At 52.0% G+C, this 26,360-nt stretch overlaps 1 protein-coding gene across 9 annotated transcripts in view; it reads right to left on the bottom strand.

Moving 5' to 3' along the window:
* Positions 1 to 1,219: 1,219 nt before the first annotated feature.
* The window catches only part of LOC140900398 (CYFIP-related Rac1 interactor B-like), a 37,525-nt gene continuing 12,384 nt past the window's right edge, over positions 1,220 to 26,360 (bottom strand). Inside the window, exons 2-12 of one of the 9 annotated variants that reach the window (XM_073317636.1) lie at positions 16,406 to 16,490; positions 14,306 to 14,386; positions 9,905 to 10,026; positions 9,707 to 9,812; positions 8,739 to 8,875; positions 8,176 to 8,253; positions 7,481 to 7,597; positions 6,938 to 7,017; positions 5,899 to 6,025; positions 4,596 to 4,666; positions 1,220 to 2,027 (exon numbers count right to left, since the gene is read on the bottom strand). In XM_073317636.1, coding sequence (XP_073173737.1) covers positions 1,964 to 2,027; positions 4,596 to 4,666; positions 5,899 to 6,025; positions 6,938 to 7,017; positions 7,481 to 7,597; positions 8,176 to 8,253; positions 8,739 to 8,875; positions 9,707 to 9,812; positions 9,905 to 10,026; positions 14,306 to 14,375 — 972 coding nt within the window. In that variant the 5' untranslated portion in view covers positions 14,376 to 14,386; positions 16,406 to 16,490 and the 3' untranslated portion in view covers positions 1,220 to 1,963. The other 8 variants (XM_073317633.1, XM_073317640.1, XM_073317638.1 and 5 more) reach the window with 8 other exon arrangements.

Here is a 26,360-nt window from a genome sequence, read left to right as displayed (position 1 = left end):
GCGTGGCCTTCTGCCTGCCCTGGGCTCGCTGATTCTCGCTTTGCCGCTGCTGACTGGGGTCTGCGGGGTGGAAATTCCCACTCATTCGTCACCAGTGTCCAGGGCACTCATAGAATCATAGAATATCAGGGTTGGAAGGGACCTCAGGAGGTCATCTAGGCCAAACCCCTGCTCAAAGCAGGGCCAATCCCCAATTTTTGCCCCAGATCCCTAAATGGCCCCCTCAAGGATTGAACTCACAAGCCTGGGTTTAGCAGACCAATGCTCAAACCACTGAGCTATCACTCCCGCACCGGTCCCCCATGGCTGGGTACCGAGTCACGGGAACGGCCCCATCCTAATGGCAGGCCTGTTCTTCTGCTTCTTTAATACAAACTTGCGCAGAGAATTCACGGCTTCAGCTCTGGGAGCTGCCTCTCATCAGGTGCCCCCAGGGCTTGGATTTCTCTGGCGCTGCTGAGACCGAGCATCAGATCTGGGCTCGGGGCTCAGCTCTTGGGGCTCTGGGCTGGGAGCTTTTGGGCAAACGAGCCGAGAGGCAATTAACGGCCAGCTTCCGATAGTGTCGTGGGGCCACCTGCTGGACAAGAGACGCAGAGCACACACTGGCTGAAAGGAGCCGGGCAACCTCAGTGAGCCAATGGGATCAGTGGCACGGGTCCGGTTTGTGTCCCCTGGCTGCAAATGGGCACCGCTCCCAGCTTCCCCCGCTGCAGGCCACCGGAGCGACTCCGGCCGTCGCCGGCACTGCTGCAGGGCCCAGCGTTGCTACTCCGGTGGTAGCCTTTGGCAGGTGGAATCAGGAGTGGACAAAGGCCAGAGTGCTGGATCCTTGGCCCCCAAGTCCCCATGTTGGAGGGGACCCAGCTGCGACAGGAAGGCAGCGTCACAGGTGGAAGGGGTTAGGAAGATCAAGGACTCTGGCGTGAGGAAGACGGTGCCTCTCCGCGGGGGGCGAGGGGGTCAAGCCTGTTGGGAGCCCTCAACGTTTTGCAGTGAAAGGGGATGAAATACTGGTGGATCTTTATAGAGCATGGCCTGGCACTGCTAGATCGTAGGGAATGCTGTGTTGTCGCCCTCTCCCGGCAGCTAGCAGGGGAAGCAATGACCAGGGGGCGGTGGACAGCTGATTGCAGGGGGGGTTGCCCGTGACCCCTTTCCCCCGGTGGAGGAAGCCCCGGCGAGGCCAAGCAACAGAGACGGCGCCAGTCTGGCAATAAACAGATTAAATGTTATTTTATTTCACACAAAAATGTACAAAATAACAGGTGAGTGGCTTTTAATTGTTTTATATTAAAAATCTAAGAGGTGCACTGAGCTATTTTCAATGGACTCAGTGCGGGAGGGTTTCAAGATGATGTCTTTTTCTTCTTCTTCTTCATCGTCGTCATTGTCATCGTTGTCACAGTCGGACCCTTGGAGTGATTCACGCACATTATTTACATCTGTCAGGAGAGGCGGCTTCCTGCCGGCCATGCCCTGGACCCCTCCCTTCGCACTTGGGGGGTGTAGTCCAGATAAAGTGACACTACGCTGTACCCCTGTGGGAACCATGGGACGCCCCCCCTGCTCCCGGGCTTCCATCCCCGAGCCCCCACCCCAAGCTCAGGCAGGCTAAGAACTGGGCATGTCACATCGCCACTGAGGGGGTGCTGGGGGTGGGAAACGGAACGGAGGCGCACGGAGTGGGTGGCACGCAGCCTGCCAGAGTTGGACACTGATCTTCTCTGGAGGGAGGCGGGGGGCGTTGGGGAGGGCGGATTTGTGGGCTGCTTAGTTTGTTCTTGTATTTCTGCATTTTTATTTTGTAAAAACTTTTTTCCCTTTCTTTACAAAATGAGGACTATGATCATGGTTATTTATAGCAACATGGCAACATTTAAAATTTTCTGCTGACAGTTCTAAGTTAAGCCTCCAGGCCTCAGCTGCACAGATCCCCCCCACCCCACCGCTCTCGAGGGCCTCACTGCAACAGGGCCCGGATCTGCTTGGACGTGGTGTCGTCGTTGAGGTGCCGGGTGGTGTACCTGCAAATGGAGGAGGGGGATTTATGCTACTGAAGAGTCCACGTGGTGCTTTTCAAGCCATTAAGCCTCCTCTCTGTCTCCCAGAACCAACCGTCGTGACGAGCTCAGGCCAAACCATTTTGATCGCATTGTGGTGTTTATGCTGACTCCACATTTTAATCCTGTCCCACCAGGAAACCTCTGAACAGTGAACGCTCAGGACAAAGAAGGGAACAGCAAGGCACAGACAGGAATCTCAAGCAAGCAACGGAGCAGGAATTTACCACGCAAGGGAGGACTAATGCCCCTTATGAAGGAGCCATTTATCTTATGAAGTGGGATTTAGACTGAGAACCTGTGTGTGACAAGGGGTCTAATCCAAGGGTTGGGAATTGTGCTGTATAACACAGAGGCCAGCCACAAGAAATGCGCCTCGAAGCACACCTGAACCCTGACCCTTTCCCCAGACACAAGGCCAGCAGCCTAGCTGCTTCAGGCATCAGATTCAAATATGCTGGAGACCAGCACTCCAAAGGATCTATCTAACGGGAGCAGATCCCAAGCACAGTTGAGATCAACCTAAACATCTGTCGGAGAACGCCTCCGAGTCCATGGGTGTGCTTCAGCTGACACTCAAAAGGAAGCTCGGTGGACCTGGAACCAAGAGTTTTAGCCCTGTGCATTTCGGATCCATGCCTCAGAGAGCAATGGGCGCGCACCAGAAACACAATCTTTGCACTGGCTGATTCAGGGACTTGAAAGCATGATTACTATGGGTATTACTGCTGTGCCTGGGGGCCTTCGCTGAGATTGTGTTAGGTGCTGCACATAAGCATAGTAAGAGATGGTCTTTGCCTCATAGAGCTCAGTCTAAATAGACAAGACAGGTGAGAGAAAGGGCCGTATTATTACCCTCCTTTTACAGATGGGGAAACTAAGGCATAAAGTGACTAGTCTGGGGTCGGACAGGTTGTCAGCAGTAGAGGTGGGAGTGTGAACCTGGATCTCCTGAGGCCCATTCAGGGCCAAAACCAACCTGCCTGTCTGTAGAGACAAGGCGCCTTGAATCTGTAGGTCACTGGCTCACACCCAGCCTAGCTCAGTAGCAATCTATAGCGGCTACCACCGGACAGCGGTTTGGTGACCTGTCTGAAATGAGTTGGAGAGTTCTCAGCGGGCAGGTGTCTCCACGACAGGAAAAGACCCAGCACAGCTGACGGAAAATCAGCCTCCCTGTTGGCACTTTCTTCAGCAGAGTCAAGGACTGAACAAGCCATAAAGTCTGAGTTGCTCCCACCCTTCTGGGAGTTCGGGGGGCATCTGCTACTGGACTAGTCTTGTAGTGGAATGGATTTGAGCCCCCAGGTCTGTAAGCCTGGCACCTTGAAATGCCCAGGGAAACATTAAATCAAGGGAGAACCAAAGCCATTCTAGTTATTGCCGGTCTGTCTGCTGAATGCACTGTCTGATCTCGGCTTGGCTCCTGGAGGCTTTGAGCTCTATTCTGTGCAAGTGTTTTCGAGAAGAGAGTTCTCAGCAGGGGAGGAGATGGGGCAGACGAGCCTCTCTTACCAAAACAGTCACAGAGAGTGGACTTTATACTAATTCATAAAGAAGAGAACAAACGTGTGTGTGTGTGTGTGTGTGATCATCTGCTCTGACCTCTCGTCCATCACAGGCCAGAGAACTCCTCCAAAATAATTCCTAGAGCGGATCTTTTAGAAAAACATCCACTCTTGATTTTAAAATGGTCAGTGATGGGGACTCCATCACAATCCTGGGTAAATTGTTCCAATGGTTAATTACCCTCCTTGTGAAAAATGTATGCCTTATTTCCAGTCTGAGTATGTCTCGTGTCAACTTCCAGCCATTGGTTCATGTTAGACCTTTCTCTGAGAGATCGAATACACACGCGCCCCAGTGAGCCGAGCTGACAAGGGGATGGAGCGTGCGCCTACTCAGCAAGTGAAGCTGTGGTTGTAGCATGGGTCACGTCCCCACTAGTTTTAACCTAGTTCATGTGGGCAACAATAGCAGTGAAAACATAGCAGCACAGACCCTGGCCAGCGACCTCAGGGTGTACCCAGAGTCCCCAGCAGGTTGGTGCTGGGGTCAGCAAGCCCATGTCTTCATGACCACTGGTCCCTGCACCAGCTGCATTTGCTAGGTATGCCAACCTGCACTATGATCACACTTTCATTTGCTGTGTAGATGTAACCAAAGACATACGACTCCCGTTGACGTTCCCCAGCTGGCCGTGAAAATCTTGTCTCTCTCTGATACAGCTGCTGAAATCCCTGGCAGCACGGTGGAATTTCCACCTTCTCAGCATTACCGCTCGTATTAGCAATGCTGTTTCTGCACTGGGGATGTGTTTCCACTGGGAACTGGCGCCAAACCTGACCAGCTAGTCCCTGCCCTCGATTGTGATCTGAGCTGGCTCTGAGGGGGGAAGAAGAATCTTGAGGCTTTTCGGCAGCGAAGAAGGAAAGGAAAGGCATCTCATGTGACCACATCTCCTGTTTCGGCCCCACCCTCCTTCTCAGCGCGAAGGCAGCTGTTGGTCCGGTAGGACAGAGTTATACATACCTCAGTGCGTTCAGGAGCCCCTCTGTGCTGGTTGAAGGCTGATCTTTCAAGACTTTGATGCATCCTTTCATCTACCAGGATTAGAGAGAGAGAGCCAGGCAGGTCAGCGCTCAAATGAAAAGAGCACATGGCAGGTGGGAGCAGGGAATGGCAGCCCCCTGACCCACACCTTCTGAGGAAGGACTGAGTGTTCTCTCTTAGCCCGTCCTTCTCACACTTCCCAGCTGTGTCTTGGCTTCCCTGTCCCTCTCCTTTTTGGCTTTGTCGCCACCCAGCAGATGAAGGGGTGATTGTCGCATAGGTAGGTACAAGCACCCTTGCCTCAGTCTAGCTAGCGTGGTTAAGAACAGCTGGGAAGACGTGATGGGCCAGCAACCTGAATGCGTACCGAGGATCCCCTGCCGGGCAGATTAAAGCACTGAAATCACACCTTCATTTGCTGTGTAGACATACCCTTTGTTTCTTAAAATGTCCCACCCCTGCTCCTATTGGTTGCAGCACTGCAGTGGTGGGAACTCCAGTGTAGACAAGGCCCCAGGTATATTAACCGCAATTCTAAGACCTCCTCTGAGAAGAGTTAAAATACCAGCCACTGACCACCTCTAGGTTTCTCACCAGTGCTATCCCCAGTGGAACTGCATCCAGTGGTGGGAAATGTTTAGTCTTGAGACAGCCTTGCTTTCTTCCTCCATCTGTCTCTTTATCTCCAGTACTTCCTTCCTACCTTATTCTTAAAATCTTGGACTGGGAATTGTCCTGCACCCGCACTGCGTTCTAGGCTGACCGCTGAGTCTCTTAGCTGGCTGCCAGCTGCTCAAGTGCGGTGCCTGGAGGCCCCTGTCCTGCGGTGTGTCTCGTGCACATTACTGCAGATGGGAATCTAGCTGTGGTACGACTCCTGGTCTTCGGGCAGCTAGGAAAGCCAAAAGTGAGCCGCCACCCAGGCTGGCTGGTAAGTGCTGTGCTAAGAGTGACTCTGCTGGATGTCACCCCTTGCGTATCTCACGCTGACCAAGACCTCATTGCTCAGAGGTAGGAGAGCAAGAGTGATTCTTGCTTGGCTACTTGTGATGGGCTCATCCAGCCCAGAAGAACCAACAGAACCTGGGTGGAGGTGAAGCATCTTCTCTCTGACTCTGCCCTGATCCAGGGGGTGGCTAGCAGGACCGCTCCTGCTAACCACCAAACCTATGCCTGTAGGCCCCATAGCACTCCCCATCTCTGGCTTCACTGCCTCGTGATTTTCTTCTCGTGCCCTTTTGCTGGGCAATGCACCATCTATTGAGACCAAGGTGTCACTCACGTCAATTTTGGAGGTCTTTGCGAAAGCCCCGACTGGGTGAACGTGATCGTAGAGGATAATGACTCCAACCATCACTCGCATGCAGAAGAGAAGAGTCTCAGTGTTGGTAAACCGGCTCCTGTATTCCCTGAAATCAAGAGCGGGGTCAAAGTGACAAGCCGAGGGAAGTGTGGCAGGGTCTGACTTAGTGTTCTTATTGCTGCTGGCAAGTGAAGGGAGATGAGAAGGAGCGTCCCATGGGGGGGTCACAGGTGGGAGAGCTTCTACCTGTACATGCCCCTTCTATATGGGTGCCTATATGTGTTTACAAGCTGGGCTTGGGGACCTGCAAGGATCTCTCAGCGCTCAGGAACTGCATGGATTCACTCCTGGTAGGGTGACTGCTTAGTCCCGGTCTTCCCAGTGTACGTTGATATCATAGAATCATAGAATATCAGGGTTGGAAGGGACCCCAGAAGGTCATCTAGTCCAACCCCCTGCTCGAAGCAGGACCAATTCCCAGTTAAATCATCCCAGCCAGGGCTTTGTCAAGCCTGACCTTAAAAACCTCTAAGGAAGGAGATTCTACCACCTCCCTAGGTAACGCATTCCAGTGTTTCACCACCCTCTTAGTGAAAAAGTTTTTCCTAATATCCAATCTAAACCTCCTCCACTGCAACTTGAGACCATTACTCCTCGTTCTGTCATCTGCTACCATTGAGAACAGTCTAGAGCCATCCTCTTTGGAACCCCCTTTCAGGTAGTTGAAAGCAGCTATCAAATCCCCCCTCATTCTTCTATTCTGCAGGCTAAACAATCCCAGCTCCCTCAGCCTCTCCTCATAAGTCATGTGTTCTAGACCCCTAATCATTTTTGTTGCCCTTCGCTGGACTCTCTCCAATTTATCCACATCCTTTTTGTAGTGTGGGGCCCAAAACTGGACACAGTACTCCAGATGATGGAATTCCCTCCCTTGGCTTCCTGCTGGCCTGTGATTTTAGAAGCCATCTGCCAGCCCGGGTTCCGCGCCTAGGCACATGGGCCAGGATGAAATACTCACGGGGTCTCCAGCATCACCCTGCAGACACAGGCCATGGTGCTCAGACAGTCAGTTGTGTCCTCAATGGGGAGGGTCTTGTTCTGAAAGGAGAGAACGAGAGAGACACTAGATTTGCCTCCTGATCCCCTGTGCCCCTCGCTGTAGGGGAGGGATCAGTTAGGGACTGAATCACTTCATCGTATTGCTATTTCCCTAACCCCTGTTCAGTTGGTCTCCCTCTATAAACTCCTGTGCCTATGCTGCTATGGACAACTCTCCATGCCTGTGGCTTATACACACCTGTTTCTTATGACAAAGGACGTCCATGACCACGGATGTTGGAAACGTGCTGAATTCGTGAAGGAATCCTTCCAAAGCTCGCATCCTGTTTTCTCTCATGGTGAATTGTTGGGCCAAACTTACTGCTGGGCACAGCTTGATTGACCTCAATGGTGTCTCACTGGTTTACCCAACAGGTACATCTAGGCTATTGTCTATATTTCTCTCCTCCAGCCCCCCCCCCTCAGCTTTTGGTTTCTCTTTCTGTCTTTGGGGCTCACTCACCTCTGAAACAAACTTGGTTGTGGCGTTGCTTAGAGTTTTAAGCATAGGCGTGGCCTCTGCATAGAAGAGAGACATCCTGTTGGCCATTTCATTGTTAACGTCACTCTCGGCCTCCAACTGCAGGACATGAGATGCGAAAGACGTCTTGGTCACGTTAATCCCAACAGGACTGGGCAAATGCTGAAAATGTCTGAGCCCATCCTAATCTGCCCTGTTGGAATATGCTGAACAGACCCAGACTATAACCTCACCAGCTCACACCTCCCAGTTCAGGTCTGGGTTTGCTGAACTTGGGGGCTCAACCCGGACCGCCTTCAGGTTTGTTCACCCCAAGCCTTGCTGGTGCGGCAGAGAGGCGAGGGGACCTAACGCAGCCGTCCTCCGGTTCATTCTGCGCATCACTTTATGAGAGGCCCACCCACTGCTTGTGTCCTCCACAGCTTGCTCCTCGAGATGTTTAGTTCTGCCAACCATCTGGTAGAGCATCGAGTGACAAGCACTGCCCCTGCAGGAATCTCTCATCTTACTTTTCTAGCAGTTTATGTAGAGTTCACCCCCAAAGCTTTTTACCCAGTGTTAACCCGGGCTAGCAGGGCTAAACAGACCTCCATATCCACGCTTATTCCACGCTCATTCCATCCCACACTGCTCTGACAAGGAACTCAAACCCTTTGGGAGGGGGACCGACCTCTTACCTGTAAATTGTTAATGCGATTTCGGCTGAGGGTTCTTCTGTAGTAGCTAAAATCATTCTGGATGGCAGGGTTGGTCATCTGCAGCAAACATGGACAGAGAAGATTGGAGGTCTGGTCAACTGCTCTTGGTAACGCTCCCACAGGGCAGAATGGGCCTTAGATCTGGATTTGTTAGACTGGGGGCCAGTTTCCAAGAGATGGTTGAAAGAGGAGTGGATAAACCTCTCAAAATCTAGCATAAGGTATGATACCCCAGTGGCGATTGGTGGGAATGGTCCAGAGGACCTAGTGTAGGCTAGTTCCACTGCCCGTTTGTCTAATGAGTGGTTCGTTTGGTTTACGCTTGCATGTCAAGTAAAGCAGAGCTAATTCACCAAGTCACAATTTAGCATTACAAGGAGGAACATGCCAGGGAATATTGACTCCCTGAAGAGCATGGCTTGTGTTGGGCTGTTACTGCGTCATGCAGCATTGGTTCTCTAAACCAACAGACCATCACTGGGAAAGCTGAGTTTCTGAGCTCCCATGTTCTGTCTCCAGCGGGACATGCAAAGCTTCCCTACCTTGAACTCGTCGAAGCTGAGGGTGAAGTGTAGGATTTCTGCAAACTGCTTTGCTAGGGCTTGTTCTCTCTCAAGGTGCTGAGTCGGTGCATAGGGCGGGCTAGTCAGAGCTTCCAGCAAGCTGCGCAAAGCATTCTCTGGGAGCGGGAGGAGAGAAAAAGGTGTATTACAGGGCGGCATGTCACCCAGCGATTGCCAGCACTCAGGCTTAACCCCCTCCCACCCCGCATGGAGCAGTTCAGCCTTAGCTGGCAGCAGATTTAACTGCAGGTTCTGGGTTATAACCTCCCCATCTCCTGCACTCAGGGGCTTTTCTACCTCTCCTGACCCAGGGACATGCACCAGCAGTGTTTCCCCTCCCTGCAAGCTGCTGGAAGCAAATCTCTTCATTCTCGTTTAACAGCGGGGTTATTTCCTGGGTGAATCCCCTTGATCTCATTCCAAAGGTGAGCAGCCCCCGGATGGCCTAGTTCAGCCACCCAATCACTTGATGTCACTGGAACAGAGCTGATAATCTGATCTGTTGTGTCCACTTCAGTCCCTTCCAGCCAATCTGCTTTTCAAATATTGGTGAATCTAGCCTCTTCATCTCCCCACCCCAGTGAGTGAGATCTGTTTCGCAATCCCCATTTTACAGATGGGGAAACTGAGGCACAGAGCGTCACAGTGACTTGCCTTAGACACGCAAGTCAGTGGCAGAATCCGGACTTGAACCCAGGGCGGAGCCCCACTCCTGAGCCTTAACTACTAGACCATCCTCCCCTCTGAAGTCCAAGGCCAAATGCTGCAGTCCTTGCTGAGGCAACGCGCCGGTTGTTCTGAATGAAGGACAGGTGGGTGCGGCCCAGTGATAGTGTTTGGAGTGACATGCGGGGCAGGGAGCTGGATGAGGGCTGAGGGCAGCAGGTTTGTGCAGGTGTTCGGGGGACAGGAACGGAGATTGCGTTACTAATGGAGCTGGGGCTCACCCAGTCGAAGAGAGAACTCATAGAAGCGTTTCAGCTTTGCCACTAGAGGGCACACGGCGTTCCAGGCCTTCTCCTGTAGCTGGAGGTCATTGGGATTTTGGATTGCCTACAAGGAACCGAGATGGCAAGCTCATCGTTCGTGCCTGAATCCCTGCCCGTGTCCCCAGGCCAATGGCTGGAGGAGCTGAAGAGCTTTACCTCTCTGATCTCCAGCCCAGCCCCCGTGTAGGACTGCAGTTCAGCCAGGATTGTCTGTGCTTCCTCTAGCACGGCATTGACCTGGTTCCACACAGCTGTCTCGGCTTCCGTGGGCTGAGCATCTGCATCGGATCACCCCCCCCAAGAAAGCAACATTTCAGCGTGTGCGTCGGACAGCGAGAGTGAGGGCTCTTTGGCGGCCGGTCCCCGAGCAGTCTTAGACCCGGGGAAACGCACTGGCTTGTCTGGGGCGCAAGGGCAGACAGAGCGATTCCTCTGCCTAAGGCTGTGGAGAAAGTGCCGACGAAAGATGTGCGAAAGGGAAATTAGAAAACCTCCCACCAGTAGGGCCAGGCCCCGTCTAGTGCTAGGCCTCATCTATCCGCTAGTCAGATCTGAACCTTCTGGAGACCTGGCTCTCCTCTCCCCAGTGATCTAGTCACACACGCAGACTCCCAACGGAAAAGAAACGTGTGCAAAGGAAACAACACAAAGCAAACCAAAGGGAAGAAACGTCTCCTGCTGAGAGAACAACCCAATTGGAATGAGATGCTTTGGAATATGACTCCCCTCCACGGGCTTGGTTCTGATCCCATAGCAAATCAGGAGTCAGTGGACCTACAGTAGCATCATACTGGTGTAGGGAGGGAATGGGGCCCTTTCTTTCCTGACTGGGCCAGATTCCGGGCTCAACTTCCAATCTTACTGCTCCTGAATGGGCCCGTCAGATCCCTTCCTGCCTCACTTCGCACGGGAAAACAGCTCCCTGTTAACTAACATTGTCTCTCTGGAATAATGGATGGGACTGAGAGGATTTACATGGCAGGTAAATGTTAAGAATTCAGGCTTCTGGCTGGGACCTGAATGCCTGGCTGAGCTTCTGGCTTTCAGTTATAATCAACAGAGCAGAAACCAGGAGAAGATAACCTTACAGGGATGGGACTGGCGCTAGGGATGGAGAGCTAAGCCCACCTCCAGCTCTGAAATGCCCCTACCAAAACCCTGAATAGCCTGACAGCCCTTTCTGCCGCCCCTTTGGAAACCAGCCTTTTAAATCCCCCAACATCTGGCAAGACCAGCTTCCTGAGAAATCGCCTACGGGAGACCAAGCGGGATGGTGAGTGGGGAAGAAATCGCTACAATTTCTGGAATGGGTACGATGCCATGGGAGATTAACTGAGACGACAACTTAAAATGACATGAATGTGGGGGGAAAAAAAATAAAAAATAAAATAAAAATCCCATCTCACGTTCAAAGTCAAGGAAAAAATTAGGGCCTTGTTCAAGGTCGTTATAAGTCAACACTTTAAGAAGGTTCCCCATGTGACACCTGCAAGAGAAGAGACAAGAGGAAAAAAATACGATGGGTAGTGAGGTGGCGTTCATGGAAGGAAGCAGTGGGAGCACTAGCCTGAGGGAAACATCTGGGCAGCAGGAAGAGCCCCTCGGGCATCAGAGTGTCAAGGGGTTTGGCCGGCTGTGTCACTCCGGAATCTTTGTGGCCACATGTAAGAGGTGCCAGTTGTTGGCTCTTCGTAAGCAAGAGCCTAAGGGAGGCAAAGGCTATTGAGCCCAGCAACTTTGCAGCACGCGGCAATTCTAACCTTAAAGAGCCGTGCTGCTCAGTTAGAACGAGCTGAGGCTCATTAGAGACTCTCCCAAGATCTTGATGGCGACTGCAGCCATACGTGGCTCACGGGCGGGTGGCCCGGCAGCTGCTCCCAGCCCAATGAGCTGCAGCCTCTTCCTGCCCTCAGATGGAGATGAGCGTTGGCTGATGAGGGTGGTGACCAACAGTAACAAGCAAAGTGAGGGAGAGCCGCTGTTCTCCAGGAGGGGGCGGGGGGGAATGGTCCCAGGGCTTCCTGGAGTCCCGCTGCATGGGGTGGGTATGTCTCATTTCATCTCCAAAGCCAATACCTGCCCCTTGAGTCTCAGGGAGGTAATTACCCAGCAGCGTGGAACATCCATCTACCCCACAGTTACAGCCGGCTCCAGGGACCCGGAGGCAACATGGTTCCGATGAGACTTTAACCTCCTGGCCCATACCCAGGCTGAAGCTTTGGACGTGTCCAGCCCTGGTCCCAGAACATGGGTCTGGGCCAGGCTCTGCTACAAATTGGCAGCATGTTTGGAAGGGAATCTCCTGGCTTGCTCACAGTCAGGAGGTACCTGGGGCCCTGCTGGGGGAATTGCTCTTGTGACAACCAGAAAAGGTCCTTGAATGGGGCCTTAGGGCTGAGCCATCCCTCCTGGCCCCATCTCCAGCCTCATGCTGCAAGGGCCTCCCCAGTGCTGCAGAGCCAGAGGACTATTTTGGGCTCCCCCCGCAGGCCTCTCTGAGCCAGACTCTGTGGTGAACAGAGCCCTCGCCTCTCAGCCCCCGCCGGGAGGCAGAGTGTGAGCTGTGATCCCCTGCACTATTTTTACACCCCTCGGGTTTTCCTGAGTGCTGACTCTGAGCTGCTTCTCTGAGTGGATGAGGAGGGGCAGCCATGGGGGCTCTTGTCTCGCTGGTTTGCCCAGGTTAGTCAAAGGCAGGTGGGTTATTTTAGGAGTGACCCCAGCTTTCCGTCCTCCTTGTTCCCTTTCCTACCCCCTTGGGAGCGCCGGACCCATCTTCAGCACTGGTGCAGCTTACAGAGCGAGCTCCAGCCTGGATGTGTTTTGACCATGGGGGCCTCTCACCCCACGGCGAGCAGTGGGGTGGCGTTGCCAGCGTGAACAAGTCTCTGTTTTAGTTCTCACTGTGCTGCTCCCTGATCCTCCAGCTCCAGGGGCTGGGGCCAAAGGGAGTTTGGCTCCCTGAAGCTGTTGGATGTTGCCGGCAGTACAATGAGGCAGCACAAATCCTTCCTTCCTCCTTCTGCGGCAGCATGTGACCAGCCGTTACAGGCAGACGGGCTCTTTGGGGGCTTATTGGCCTGCCGGGAGGCTTATTAGCGGTCCAAGTCCTACAGGCTTGTGAGCAGCGAAGGGGATTCAGGCATCATGGGGCAGACCAGGCAGCTGCCTCGGGAGAGCGTGTTTGGGGCTGAGATCCTAGTGTGAACGGCAACGGCCTCTCTCTCTCCCAAATATCCTCTGGGGGAATGTCACCTCTCCACGGCTGCCATAAATGAATTGCCCAGGTTGCTGGGAAGCCTCGCTCCATAGCAAATCTGTCTCGGCACCTGGATCCCAGAGCCATGGGTGCTGGATAAATAAAGAGAGCCAGTGGGCTGGGGCCTCTCCGTTCAGGCAGCGGCCGGGGAGTGGTGGGTGCTCCAGCGTGGAGGAACCTCCCCCCCGTTAAGGATAAAACCAGGAAAGCCCCTGAGCTCTCCATCGGCATCTGCAGGGTGAGGCCGGAGCTGCTCGTTTGATGGGAGGACGTAAGATTTCCCTCCCCGGACCTGGCTGGCGATGGAGATGGGATGTGACAGGCGGCAGGGAAATCACATGGTGGTTTCACGTGGGAGAAAGTCTATTTAATGCCCCCACCCCATTCCCCTGCTCAGTGGCGACCCAGGGCCGGCCTTAGGGAAAATGGCGACCTAGGCAAAAATGTATTTTGGCGCTTCTGGTTCACGCTGCCTCCCTGGGCTCCAAACACATCGCCCCCATCCCCCCTGGTCCCTGCCACCTCCCCAGGCTCCCAACCCATCCCCCACATCACCCCTGGGCCAGCAGCCTCCCCATCTATCCCTCCATTCCCTCTGGTCCCCACAGCCTCCCTGGGCTCTCCACCCATCGCCCATGGCACCCACCACCTTCCCAGGCTCCCAACCCATCCCCCCATCTCCTCTGCCTCCTGCTACCTCCCCGGGCTCCCTATCCACCCATCCGCCCTGGCTCCTGCTACCTCCCCAGGCTCCCCATCAACCCTGGCCCCCACTGCCTCCCCCAGACTCCGCACCCATCCCTCTGGCTCCTGTTGCCTCTCCTGGCCCCCTCATCCATCACCCCTAGTGCTGCTGCCTCCCTGGGCTCCCCACTCATCACCCCAGGCCCTGCAACCTCCCCTCCCACCCATTGCCCTGAGCTCCCTTCTGCAGCCTCGCACCCCGGGCTTGCACCCACTCCTTGCCTCTCGACCCTGGTGCACCCCCCTGATCACGGTGCCCCGGGTGGTCGCCCACATTGCCCACCAGTAAGGCCGGCCCTGTGTCCACCTGTCCAGCCTAGCCTACGGGAGCTGCCAGTGCCAGCCTATCCCAAGCTAGGGAACTGTTTCCCACTGTTCGTTTGGCTGCAGCTGCCCTCGCTCAGAGAGGTCTCTAGGGACGTTACCAAACGTAATAAGGCCCGTCAGTCAAACCCATTGCAGGGACCAGTGTGAATGTATGGTCATCTTTAGAGAGCAGCGGCTTTTCCTCCTGCCAGGCACAGAAATCCCCCGGCCCTGAGCGCGGGACTTACTTTCAAAATCCAGGAAAAAATGAGGACAGTTTTCTAAATCTTTGCCCAATACCTTTATCAGGTTGCCCATGGCCAGCAGACCTGAGCGAGAGAAAGAACAGAATGGAACAGCACAAGCACTGAGAGCTACAGCACGCCACCGCCCGGAGCACGGCGCTCCTCCTCCCACCTGGCCCAGAGCCATCCACCCTCCTGCACCTCTCAGACGGCCCACGCCCGGCGGAGAGCCCCTGGCCAAAGGCTCCCTCGCAGTCATCCCCTCTTACCAGAGGGTGACACTACCAAGCCTGGGCCGACTTACCTGCCTGCGCCAGATACAGCTGGTATCGGCTCTGCAAATACAGGGGAGTCTCCCTCTGCCTCCCCACCTGGCTATGGACTTTGGGATGCAAGAGCAGGTGAGCGGCGGTGAAAGCTGGGCATGCTACTGTCCGCAGCACAGCCGTCTGCTCCACCTGCGTCCCTCTCCTGCTGGGTGTCTGCGTGAGGACGCGGAAACGCGACTGCTCTCCCCGCCACTTCTGTTTTTTCTATTTTTGAGGCCGGAGGGGAAGCGGAGAGCTTGTTCCGTGCCTCGAATTTCCTGTGTGAGCCTCTCGCATCTTCCCCTCCACCCGAGCTATTCTGCCTTTCAGGACTTCCTCCTAGCCCAGCAGAACGGCAGAGGCCCCCTGACTTCCCTAACGCTTGCTGCTGCTGCTATTTCTTGGTGCCCCTTCAGCTGCACTGAGAACCTGTTCCCCTGACTGGCTGGGGTCAGAAGGCAGGAGCCCTTATTGGGCCCACCTAGCATCTGTCTGCCACTGAGGGCACTGGGATGGGAAAACACCCGTCCCCATAACACCACGACCCTTACACTTCCTTAAACGGAGCTGCAGGCAAACCAGTCCCTGTGAAGCTGCATGGGACAGTTCCACAAACGAATGGGAACACGTCTCCCTGAGCACCAGTTTGCATGCGCCTCTTGGGTTTACATACTGCTACTTGAGAGGTCTGGGCTAAGGCCTGGCATGCTTCAGTTGTTCAGCTCTGGGCAGTTCACAATCATCATGAAGTCTCGTTATTCCCATTAAGCAGAGGGGGAACCTGAGCAGTGAAGTGACTTGCCCAGCACTGCACAGTGAGTCAGTGGCAGAGCAGGAATGGAAGCTGCATTTCCCAACTCCACGTCCAGTGCCCCTACCCCCTGGGCAGTCTTGCTCCTTGTCTGTCCCACCATGAGACTCCACCACCTTCATGAATGACCCAGTCTGACCTGCCATCGAGGGGCACCAGAGCTCGGTGCTGGGGTCCCTGCCGTCAGTCCAGCACTGGTTTGCTTTGCAGTCCAGAAACACAGCGTAAGAATCCTTGTGCTGGAGTGGAATGCTGTGACCTGAAACCTCCATCTGCTGCTCTCCTAATGTGCTCTCCACTTGCTGCAGCCCATCAAGGACCCCTCATCCTTTCTCAATTGCAATTTTAAGATACACTAGCCCCCTCACAACCAGGGGTCTCTCAATCTTCTTCTCCAGTCTATTGCTATCACTGATTGTTCCCCAGAGGATGGCTAGGGCAGGGGCAGTATCAACTCCAGGGGTCAAGGAGCCCAACTCCAGGGTACCAAGGCCCTAGTTGCTAGGGCTAACTTGATAACAGACATTGAGCAGAGGCCTAGGACAGCCTGGGTGACTATACTCTGTGTCTGTAAAAATGACTCCATCGGGGGGGCAGGGAGCACCAGGACCCCGGCTAGCAGAGCTCCTCTGCCATTAACTATCTGGCTGATGCTGGCAGGAGTCGGGGATGGAAGCTGTCCTCTTGCATAACTTCCTTCACTGACTCCTGCTATAGCTAGGGTAGCTGGCTATTCCCCTTTTCACCCACTCGGTACAGTACCTCCTGTTGAAACTGAAGTGCTAGCCCCATGCCCATCCAGTGCCTGCTCGGGGAATTAGACTTAAACTGGTGCTCTTACATCCTGCTGAGAGGGGCTGGGCCTAGACTGTCTGTGAGCTCCCACTAGTAAACACTGCAACCTCCTCTCTAAGGTTGTAACCTCCTCCATTGCTGGCCTCCCAGTTGGGTCTGCTCGGAACAAGAAGAGATGATGGTCTTTACCTTGATTTCTGACGCTTCAGTGACCTCTATGGCAGGAACCGGGGCTGTGTATTGCTCATAAATCACTTCATCGGCTGGCAGAAATCTGCAGTGAGAAGGAGAGGGACGGAACATCACTGGAGGCTTCAAAATTTCAACCATCTTCATGAGTTAAGCAATTCCCTATAAACCTGCTGATAGTGAGGGCCAGGTGTCCTTGTTGGAACCCAGGGAGTGACTACCTGAGCCCAGGCCTTGCCCATTCATCCAGGGAAAGCTACCAAGGAGCTCAGCAAAGGCCTACACAAAGGTCTCAGGAAAAACTGCCTGGAGTGGGTCATATGGAGGAAGCTATTAGGGTAACGCCAATTAAAATTCTGCCTCTGCAGGCCACATCATGGGGGTTTGCCCAGGGAGTGGGCTCATTGGACACTTCGTTCATTTGTACTCTGGCTCCCCCAGTTCAGATCACCACCTTGGATGTGTCTCCAAACATGATGTTACTGTCAGAGAACAATGTTCCTGTGAATCAAAGCGGTGACCCTGTGGCTTGGGGCAAGTGTTTGCTCAGAAATTAAACCCAGGATCTGTAGCTGATGACAGCTAGCCATGACTCTGTCTCTTTCACGGGCTGGCTTAGATACCAGATTCATCCTCATCACATCGGGACCAACCCCATCACACCCTCCATTAACTCCTACTTTGGATCCTGCGCCTTCCTGGTCCTCAAGGCAGCATGGCCAATCTTTGTGACGGGGAGGGAATTCTGAGTGCGAGATCAAGTTGCAGTACAGACTCTGCATCTCTGCCTGGTTTCCATCTTGGTGCTGAGCTCTCCACATCGCTATGGCAACAGCTAAAATGTCTCCTTAAGACATCCTCCCCCAGCCCCATATCGAGCGCATAAGGGGCCTATTGCTCCTCTGTCTGTCGAGAGCAACAAGGGGTAAATGCCCAAGCAATTGGCCCTTTAAGATGACAACAGGGAGTTTCTAATCATGCCATGACGTGTCTACAATCCAAACTTTCCTTTTCTCACCCAGGGCTGCATGGGATTTGAACTCATTTCATGATGCAATTTCCTATCGTTGGCCATTTCGTTTGCAAGATGCAAATGAAGAGGCATCCGTTACCGCTAGCCCAGGGAGAAGTCAAGCTATGGCAATTGATTACTGCCGCTCGGCAGAGATGAGTTATGGTTTCTGTACTGGGGATGAACTGCCTTCTGCAGATGTCTAAAACCTGTATGTCAATGAGAATGGCAGAGAGGGCCCTTCAACATCTCATAAAGTTGCAGGCTGAAGGTCTGCAGTGTTGTGGCATCCATCACTAAATATACAATGGGACCAAGAGTATTTTTGCCTCTGAGTCTGACCCTTATCTAAAGGTTAGAATGGAGCAGTGGTCAGGAAGGGTCTTTCCTCTTTGCATTTAGAATTAAGTTGCTTCCAAAGGATCTGTGTAATATCTCTAAAATATTGTTAATAGGCCATCAGCAGTTCAGCACAGTATCTAGGCAATTAATAAATTATCATTAAGAATGGCTACATAGACAAACAGAAGTGGATGGTAATGGACCAGTTATCAGTAATGGACTATGCATGCTCTTTGACACTCCTTGATGTTACCATTCCAGTCTACCAAATAAATACCAGGCATCCCATAAATACCACTGCAATGCTCCCATGCACCGACGAAGCAGCCCAAAGCTTGGGCCAGTCAGCTAGGAGAGGTGCAAAACTTTCTTTGGTTTTGGTTCACATGGGCTCAGAGTACAGTTGTGTGATTTAGGTTTGAATCTGCGCAAACACTCAGTGTGAAATGCCATCAGAGCCATCCCTTGAAACAGGAAACGTGTCAAGGCTAAGTTTTGAACAGAGCTGGTTCATGGCGGTATGACATACCAGCACTGCACCAACCAAGGGCTGGTGGCATGATGGTTGCTTAAAAAAACAACCTCCTCTTCTGAATATGACCCAGTACAGGGCTGTCTTCCTGAGCCTAAAGACAGAGTGAGTCATTAGCTTGAAGAGGTGTGAACTGGTTCCATTAATCTCTTACCTATTTACGATTGATCATTTGACCGAAACCTTTAGCCACACTGGGATTGTGGATGGGATTTGGCTAGTGATGGGATTGTGGGCAGGACATTTTGCTAGTCTGCTTCTTCTCACATGATTCTCTCCTGAAACCATAACTCAGCCCAGGATCATATGAACCATAGCAAACTGAACAGAATTTTAGGTTTGAAACCTAACTATGAACATATTGCAGAACTTCGCTCACTGAGTAAAGGATTTAAAATACCCTTTTACTTCTGTTTTCTCTTGTATTTATTTTCAGCACCGTTTCAAGTTGTCAGGGAAGATTCCACACAATATGAACATAAGAAGAGCCACACTGGGTCCATCCAGCCCAGTATCCTGTCTTTGACAGTGACCAATGCCAGGTGCCCCAGAGGGAATGAACAGAACAGGGAATCATCAAGTGATCCATCCCCTGTCGCCCATTCCCAGCTTCTGGCAAACAGAGGCTAGGATACTTCAAAAAAGAACTAGATACATTCATGGAGATAGGTCCATCAATGGTTATTAGCCAGGATGGGCCGGGTTGCAAAACCATGCTCTGAACTCTGTTATAGTCTTGGCCGTCACAACGTCCTCTGGCAAGGAGTTCCACAGGTATGGGTATGGATTTCACTATGTTTGCCCCTTAAAAACAAGAATATGCCCTGCTCTTTTCCTAAAGGAAACTTCCCAGTCCTGGGAAGCCACTTTGCCACAGGGCCACCTATTCTTCATTCTTGCACAGCTCGGAGGGGAGCGAAGTCTTGGAGATTCTTTAGCGATTTTGGGTGGCACAGAGGAAAAAGTACAAACAGATGGAGAAAGAAGAGCTAAGCTAGAGATCCTTGCCATCCCACCATCCAGAGCGAACAGCTGGGTAGTGATGCTTCAGCAACACTCTGTCTAATTTGAGGCAGAAATACTCTTTGCACGAAGTCAGTGAGATGCTAAGGCATAAAGAAACAGCTGTCATAAACCCATCAGTTCTCTCCAGAGATCCAGTCTGCAACTAGCCGCAACCCATCGGGGAGTGTGACACTCTGAGCAAACGTGCTCTGGTTGAGTCCTTCAGTTTAAGGAACTGTGTGCCACTATATGAGTGGTGAGCCCAAAAGTCATGACCATCGACTTCAGCAGCATCCTTTCAAAATGGAACCATACTCTCCCTTCTGGGCATGTGGGGGAAAAAAGTCCTCTCCCATAATCTAGACACGAAAGGCAGACAGCAGAAGGCTGGGTGGACTTGTGGTGAAGGCACTGGCCTCAGTTCCTCGCCCTGCCACAGCCTCCCTTTACCTCTGTGTCTTAGTTCCCCAGCTGTAAAATGAAGGTCGTAGTATTTCCTTTCTCCCACCCTTTGTCTCCCTGGATTGTACATTTTTGGGGGCAGGGCCTATCTGATATTACGTTTGTGCAGCACCTACCATGAGGTGACCTCAAGCTCATATGCAGCCTCTAGTTGCTACTACAATGCAACTCACATTAAGCATTCCTACTCTTTTCATTTTGGAAAAGTCCAAGACACTTAAATTCATGGACTCCATTGTGAAGCGTGTGGCTTTCGTGGTATTAACGGCAGCTTGGAAGCCACACCCATCTTTCCTCCTGCTTTTACTTTCTTTCCCCCCCCCTCTCTGTTCTCGGATAGTTGTCCTTTTGCTAAGTTTTAACATTTCATAGTTAATATTAGGAGAGGAAATACAGCATGTATGAGAGTCGCTGCAGCTTCTTTCCGAAGGGAATCAGAATGTGATGACTAGATCTATCTTTCTTACAAATTGGTTTATTGCTTATAAAATCCATTTTAAAAAAAAAAGTTCTGTGTTTGTACGTCGCCTAGCACACCAGGTACTGCAGTACAAATTCTCACTAGCATTCAGTGCAGCTTTTTTACTTAGCGCTGGTAAAAATGATGCCATTTATCTGTGGTGGGAATCCATTTTTTTTTAATTCTCTGTAAATTATTATTATTATTATTTTGACAAAACCCCAAAATTGTGAATGGGGAAAATGTTTGCTCTTGGAACCTGGTTTTTCGTTTTGTTTTTTAAAATCAGGTTTTGGGAGAAATGTTCAATTTCTGAAACCAAACTGTTTGACTGAAAACCTTTTATTTATTTATTTTTTTTACTGGAAACGGACCATTTTTATAAAAAGAAAAGCACTCCATGCCGGGTTTCCCTTTGAAAAACGGGAAACCTTTGACCAAAATGAAATGTTCTGCAAAAATGGCTGAGCTGAAAATGTTTCAACAAAAACTGCCACCCCACTCTAGTTCGAATACGTTTCCTGATCAGAACCAATGTGGAATGTTGTAACTCCTGTTGACATTGATGGGACTTGGGCATTGTTAGCATCTCTCAGGCCCACACCTTGCCGGTGCAAATCTCAAAATGCAGGTATCAAATAAATGCCCAGTAATGTTAGGTGAACAGTACGCACAGATTCAGACCAGTCGCTGTCCGCATCTTCCACTGCATTCGGTCCCATTGCTTTCTGACCTTCACTCCTCTTTTACAAAGGTCACTACTTCCTCTGAGGTGCTCCGAGAGTTCAGTCCTGCTCTGAGAAATGACTCCGTGGGAGCAGCACTGTTGAGTCTGGGTTGGTCTCAGCAATTCTTTAGCAGCTTTCTTCAGCTTGCAGGTTCAAAAGACGTTTCTTTTTTTAGCTGCCAGCCCTGCCAACTCCCCCTGAGATCTGGGTTCTCTCAGTCTTTGTATCATCACCAGTAATAATCATTCTGCCACGGGGACTAGCTTAATAATTTTCTTGATGATGCATGAGCCAGGATTGCATCCAACTCGCTCTCCTCTAGCTGTACCCGCTCTGCAGGCTGAACGGGAATAAAAAGCACTAAAAGCATAGTTTTGTCACTAGGGTCAGCAGATCTGACTGTGATGACGCCTAGCTGAGAAAGAAGGTACCGTTTGTACGCAATCACCTTTTCTGTGACTACCCCTCGCTATACCGGGACATTAAATACCAAAATAAAGGCAGCCACAGCTCAGTCCAGAGCCATAGAGCACGGAGATTGGGTGTTAGGCCCAGATCCTCAAAGATATGGAGATGCCTAGCTCTCATTGATTTTAGTGGGAGTTAAGTGCCTTTGAGGAGCTGGGGCCTGCATCCTGCAGTACTGCCTGCTCTCAGTTTCTAATTTGTCTGATGTTATCCATACGGGCATTTGGTTCCTCCCAGCTGTGAGTGAGGACAACCTGCGCCTCTGTGCTCTGTGCCTTGAAGGTTCACCGTATTTGCCTCTATTAATTGTTTTTCCACCAGCAGTCAGTGGCTTTTCGAAGCCAGCCAGCCTTTCATGGAAGGAATCCGTTCTTTTTACTATCATCTCCTTCAGCTCTTCCAGCTGACATCTGAGCAGAATCCCCCCGGGAAAGGAATGAGCCCTGTGTTTGTTTAATAATACTGAGCCTTTACATAGCATTCAGAGCACCTCCTGGAAATGTTCTAGCTAATCCTCACAGCACCTCTGTGTGAGACAGGTGGCTGATCCCCATTTCTTAAGTGGCTACACTGAGCTTGGAAGGTGAAGTGACTTGCCCAGGCCCGTCCAGTGCATAAATTGTGGAGCTAGGATTAGCACTCGGGACCACCTGCTTCCTACCCATGGGCTTGGTCCCCTCAGACCACGCTGCTTTCCTGCAAGCATTGGGATGTGTCTACTCAAACGTCCTTCCAGGCAGGACGCTCACCTTTCAGCCTGGCTAGGGCGTTGGAAAGCTTGGTGACATGAAGCCAATGGAGGGACAACAGGAATGAATTTCGCCTATTTTTCTATGGGATTTTGTTTGCGATTTTCCTTGCCTCACAAGAAACTCCCTATGATGAAGTGGGGATTTTCCCTTGTTTTGTGGTATGTAAGCCTATGTGAGTCTTACCGTTTTGCATGAGGGCGGTGTGTGCCTCAGTTTCCCTATGTGTTGCACCAATATCTAGGTGGTGGGAATAAGCGTGTGTGATTTTTGCGGGGCCTGCTCCAGCTGCCTGCACATATGCTATGGCCGCCCCTTCGTAACCTGAGACCCAGGAGGGGATGCGACCAGGTGACCCTTGGCCTGGGAAGCGAGACAAAGGCCGGAGGAGGAGCAACGGGCAGGACAGGGGCCAGGCAGCATGAAGCGGAGTCAGTCTGGGCTGGCTTGGGTTGCAGGGGGAGGGCCAGAGCCCTGGCTCCCCTCCCCGCAAGATGGACTTGGCTGAAAGTCACTGATTTCTGTGCTAACGTTCTGTTCTACGCTGTGTTCCTGTCGACTAACAAACCTTCTGCTTTACCGGCTGGCTGAGAGTCACGTCTGACTGCGGAGTTGGGGTGCAGGGCCCTCTGGCTTCCCCAGGAGCCCTGCCTGGGCGGTCTCACTGTGGGAAGCACGCGGTGTGGAAGGGGCTGCTGAATGCTCCGAGGTCAGACCCAGGAAGGTGGAAGCTGTGTAAGCTTCTTGCCCGGGAGACAGTCTGCTCAGAGAGAGGAGGCTCCCGCAGAGTCCTGGCTGGCCTCATATGGAGTAGTTCCAGAGCATCGGTCCGGTGACTCCGTGACACTCCCCTGGCTCTGGTATGTCAGCCTTGAACCAAACTACGGCTATTTCCACCAGCAGCTCCCCGGATACCCCCGCAGTTAATATTTGATTGCTCATTTCCTGTGTTCTATATCCCAGGACAGCCTGAATTCCCCAGCGGGCTGCCATCGGCTACTGGTCTTTAACAAAACGCCCTCTCCAGCATGCTGTCATTTGCCACTGACCCAGGTGCAAAATGCCCTCCCTCCACCCAAAAATCAACCAGCGAAGGGTGAGTTTTATTTTTATGGGGTTTTTCATTTCTTTACAAAATACGAATACAAAAAAAAAAAAAAAAATCACTACATTGGGCCCAATTTGTCCCTGGTGTAACTCCACTGATATTGATACAGCGATGCGGGGGCGAATTTGGCCCAGTATCGATCTTAAGGTTCGGCTCCACCGCACGGTCCCTTCTGTGGCGTGTCGGGTGCTTACACTGTGTGCCCCGGAGGGCAGGTGTAAATAGCAATGTCGATGGTGAGGCATTGCGTCGATGAGTCGCGTTAGGACAGACCTGAGTCCGGTGGGAGTGTAACCTGCACACCCAAGCAGTGCCTGGTCTACACTGCCATTTCAAACAGCGTGGCGTCCTGCTCCTACTCTGCTGCCAGAGCCTTTCCCCGCCACAGGGAAGGACTCCGGTAGCTCCCCACTGCTGAGCCTTTCCCCACTGCCGTCCCCCGCCAGAGCCTTTCCCCGACACGCATGTAGCTACGCACCACAGCGTGAAATCAGCCTGCTTTTCCCTGCGGGGGGTAGCTACGTCCTGCCGCAAGTGGTGTGCAGTCTTAGGTTCTTATATGGTCCCTGACACCATATTATCTGAGCTCTTCCCGGCACCCCTGTGAGGTAGGGAAGTACCAGTATCCCATGGGACAGATGGGGAGCTAAGGTTCCAAGAGGCTAAGTGACTAGCCAAGGTCACACCGGATGTTTGTGGCAGAGCAGGGGCCTGAGCCCAGGTCCTAAGTTAGTGCTTGAACCACTGGACTGTCCTTCCCCTCTATCATTTACTAGAAAACTGATTGTAACTGGACTGTGTGAGACTGTTTGTTTATTTCCAATGACATGGAACTAAATTTCCAAACACGTCTCCAAGTCATTGGTTTTCTGTGATTTATGCCTCTGTTAGGTGAGTTTTTCATCACCAGCAGTCCCCACAAGTCATCAGACCCAGAGGGGAGAATCTCTCGTCATCCAGAGATTGACAGCGGACGCTCGAGCCACAGCTAGTACACGGGATTGTTATTCTTTGCTATGCTATGCTAATGGGATTGTTATTCTTTGCTATTTTAAAGATGCATGTTTCCAGTGAGCAGGGCTGTCACGTAGGACCAGTGTGTCCCCTGGAAAATGGCATTTGGTAATGAGGAAACCAATGAAGAATCTGACATCGGAGTTGGCTTCAGAATACAGCCCAAGCAGCAACCAGGGTAAGGTCACCAGATTATTATAATTACTATTAATTTATATTGCAGTAGCAATCAAGAGCCTTAGTCATGGGCCAAGCCCCCCCCTTGTGCGAGGCACGGTACAGACACAGAACACAAAGACATTCCCTCCCCCAAAGAACTTACAGCCTACGTACAAGACAAGAGACAACTGGCGGAGACAGGAAACCATGGCTTCTCCTAGGGGGTCTCCCATAGCTGCTCCATTGACTTTAATGGGAGCAGTATTAGGTCCTGTGTCAGTGGCGAACCCTCTGCATAATCACCAACCTGCTAGTTGTTTGATGTAGATGGGGATGGGGATCAGTGATGTGTTGGTGGGGGCATTGGTTAAAATTCCACCACTGGGTTTTGTGGGGGTGAAATCCAGCCCCATTCCCACCCCTTGCTCCCATCCCTGATCTTGATACATTATCCCTGCAGGCCAGGCTTGTCACTGGGGCCCACAGTCCCAATGGAACAGATTGCACCAAGCAGTAGGTAAGAAAAAAATCATCTCCAGGTTGGGGAGAGGAGGAACTTCCCTGCAAGCCAACACCTGGTTTGCTCAGCAAAAGACCACAGGGTGGGGCCTGGTCCTCTGAGTCAAATTCTGCTCTGAGGCACTGGTGTGAACCCATTGACTTCAGTGGTGTTCCTGCAGATTGGTGTAGCTGAGGGCAGACCAAAGCCCTCCCCTTACACCTCCTCCGGAGTTGCTTTCTCATTCATTCTTTCACTCGTGGGTAAGAGGCGGAGGAAGCATCAGCCCTGGGTTAGGGTTTTGTGTTTTTTTTCTCTCTTTGAGCCACACCCTTATTAAAAGCTAGATTTTGCATGTAACAGGCCGACTGCTCAGGTTTAATTAACGCGGGGGAAGATCTGAAAGGGAAAGGGCCTAAGGTTGATGATGCAATTTGCACCCAGGTCGCCATGGCGAATGATCCCTCTCGTGTGTTTGAGAAACACATTCTGGGAGGGGCTCTGCGTGAATGCAAGGCAGCTGCTACCCTGCCAGAGAGCCAAGCTCACTGAAACTCTCAGATGGCTGCAGTGTTCTCCAGGGCAAAAAGGGAGCTCTCAGCTTCTCACAAGGACTCTATTCTCACCTGGGTAAGAGGTGATGTTACACTATGCCAGTAGAGATGCCAGGCCGGAATTGTAATAGAACACAGTGCAAAGGGATTTGGCCTTATTTACAGTAAAGGCTACAAGGGTCTGACTCCTTATTCAAACAGCTCTCGCAAAATAAAACCTGGTTTCCTTTAGGACTAAATTACTTTTGTCCCTTCTGGGAATGTTGTGTTGCTGGAGAATTAAATGAGGTTTTGACAAAATCTTTAAAGGTGAGGCAAATTATTCATTCGCCTAGACACTGCCATGTAGAGATAGTTCTCGTCTCTCCCTGCAGTAAGATACCAAACCTAATGCAGCCATCCCTCATCTCTGCATGTTCCCAGATGCTGCTGTAACACCCCAGGGCCAGATCCTCAACTGGTGTAAATTGGCGTAGCTTCTCGGTTGATAAGCCAGTTTACACTAGCTGAGGAGCTGGCCTGAGATGTTAAGTTATGCTGTAGTAGATCCAAGGGGAGACAGACGTTTCCCAATGCCAGAGCCCCATAGGTCCCATTCTGAAATACAAGGGGTCACCCCTGCTACATCTCAGTGCTTGTCTCTAATGCCAAGTGTTCAGCCCGCTTCCAGCCTCATGGGTCTCCTCGACCCCGGGATTAGCTCCGCCAAGACCAGCTCCCCGTGACGGGCGGTTCGACTGCAAGCCGCACTTTTGAATGCCTTAATGAGCACCTCGCTGCCGCGGTGACAGGGCGCTCCGTAAGCTAATTAAATAAATAACAAATCGCCGGCAAGGTGGCAGCTCTGCATAGATGCTTGTTAA

Source organism: Lepidochelys kempii, chromosome 19 (assembly GCF_965140265.1).
Source record: "Lepidochelys kempii isolate rLepKem1 chromosome 19, rLepKem1.hap2, whole genome shotgun sequence".
Lineage (NCBI taxonomy): Eukaryota > Metazoa > Chordata > Testudines > Cheloniidae > Lepidochelys > Lepidochelys kempii.
The sequence above is the reverse complement of the archived record's forward strand: the minus strand, read 5'-3'. Positions and strand labels throughout refer to the sequence as shown.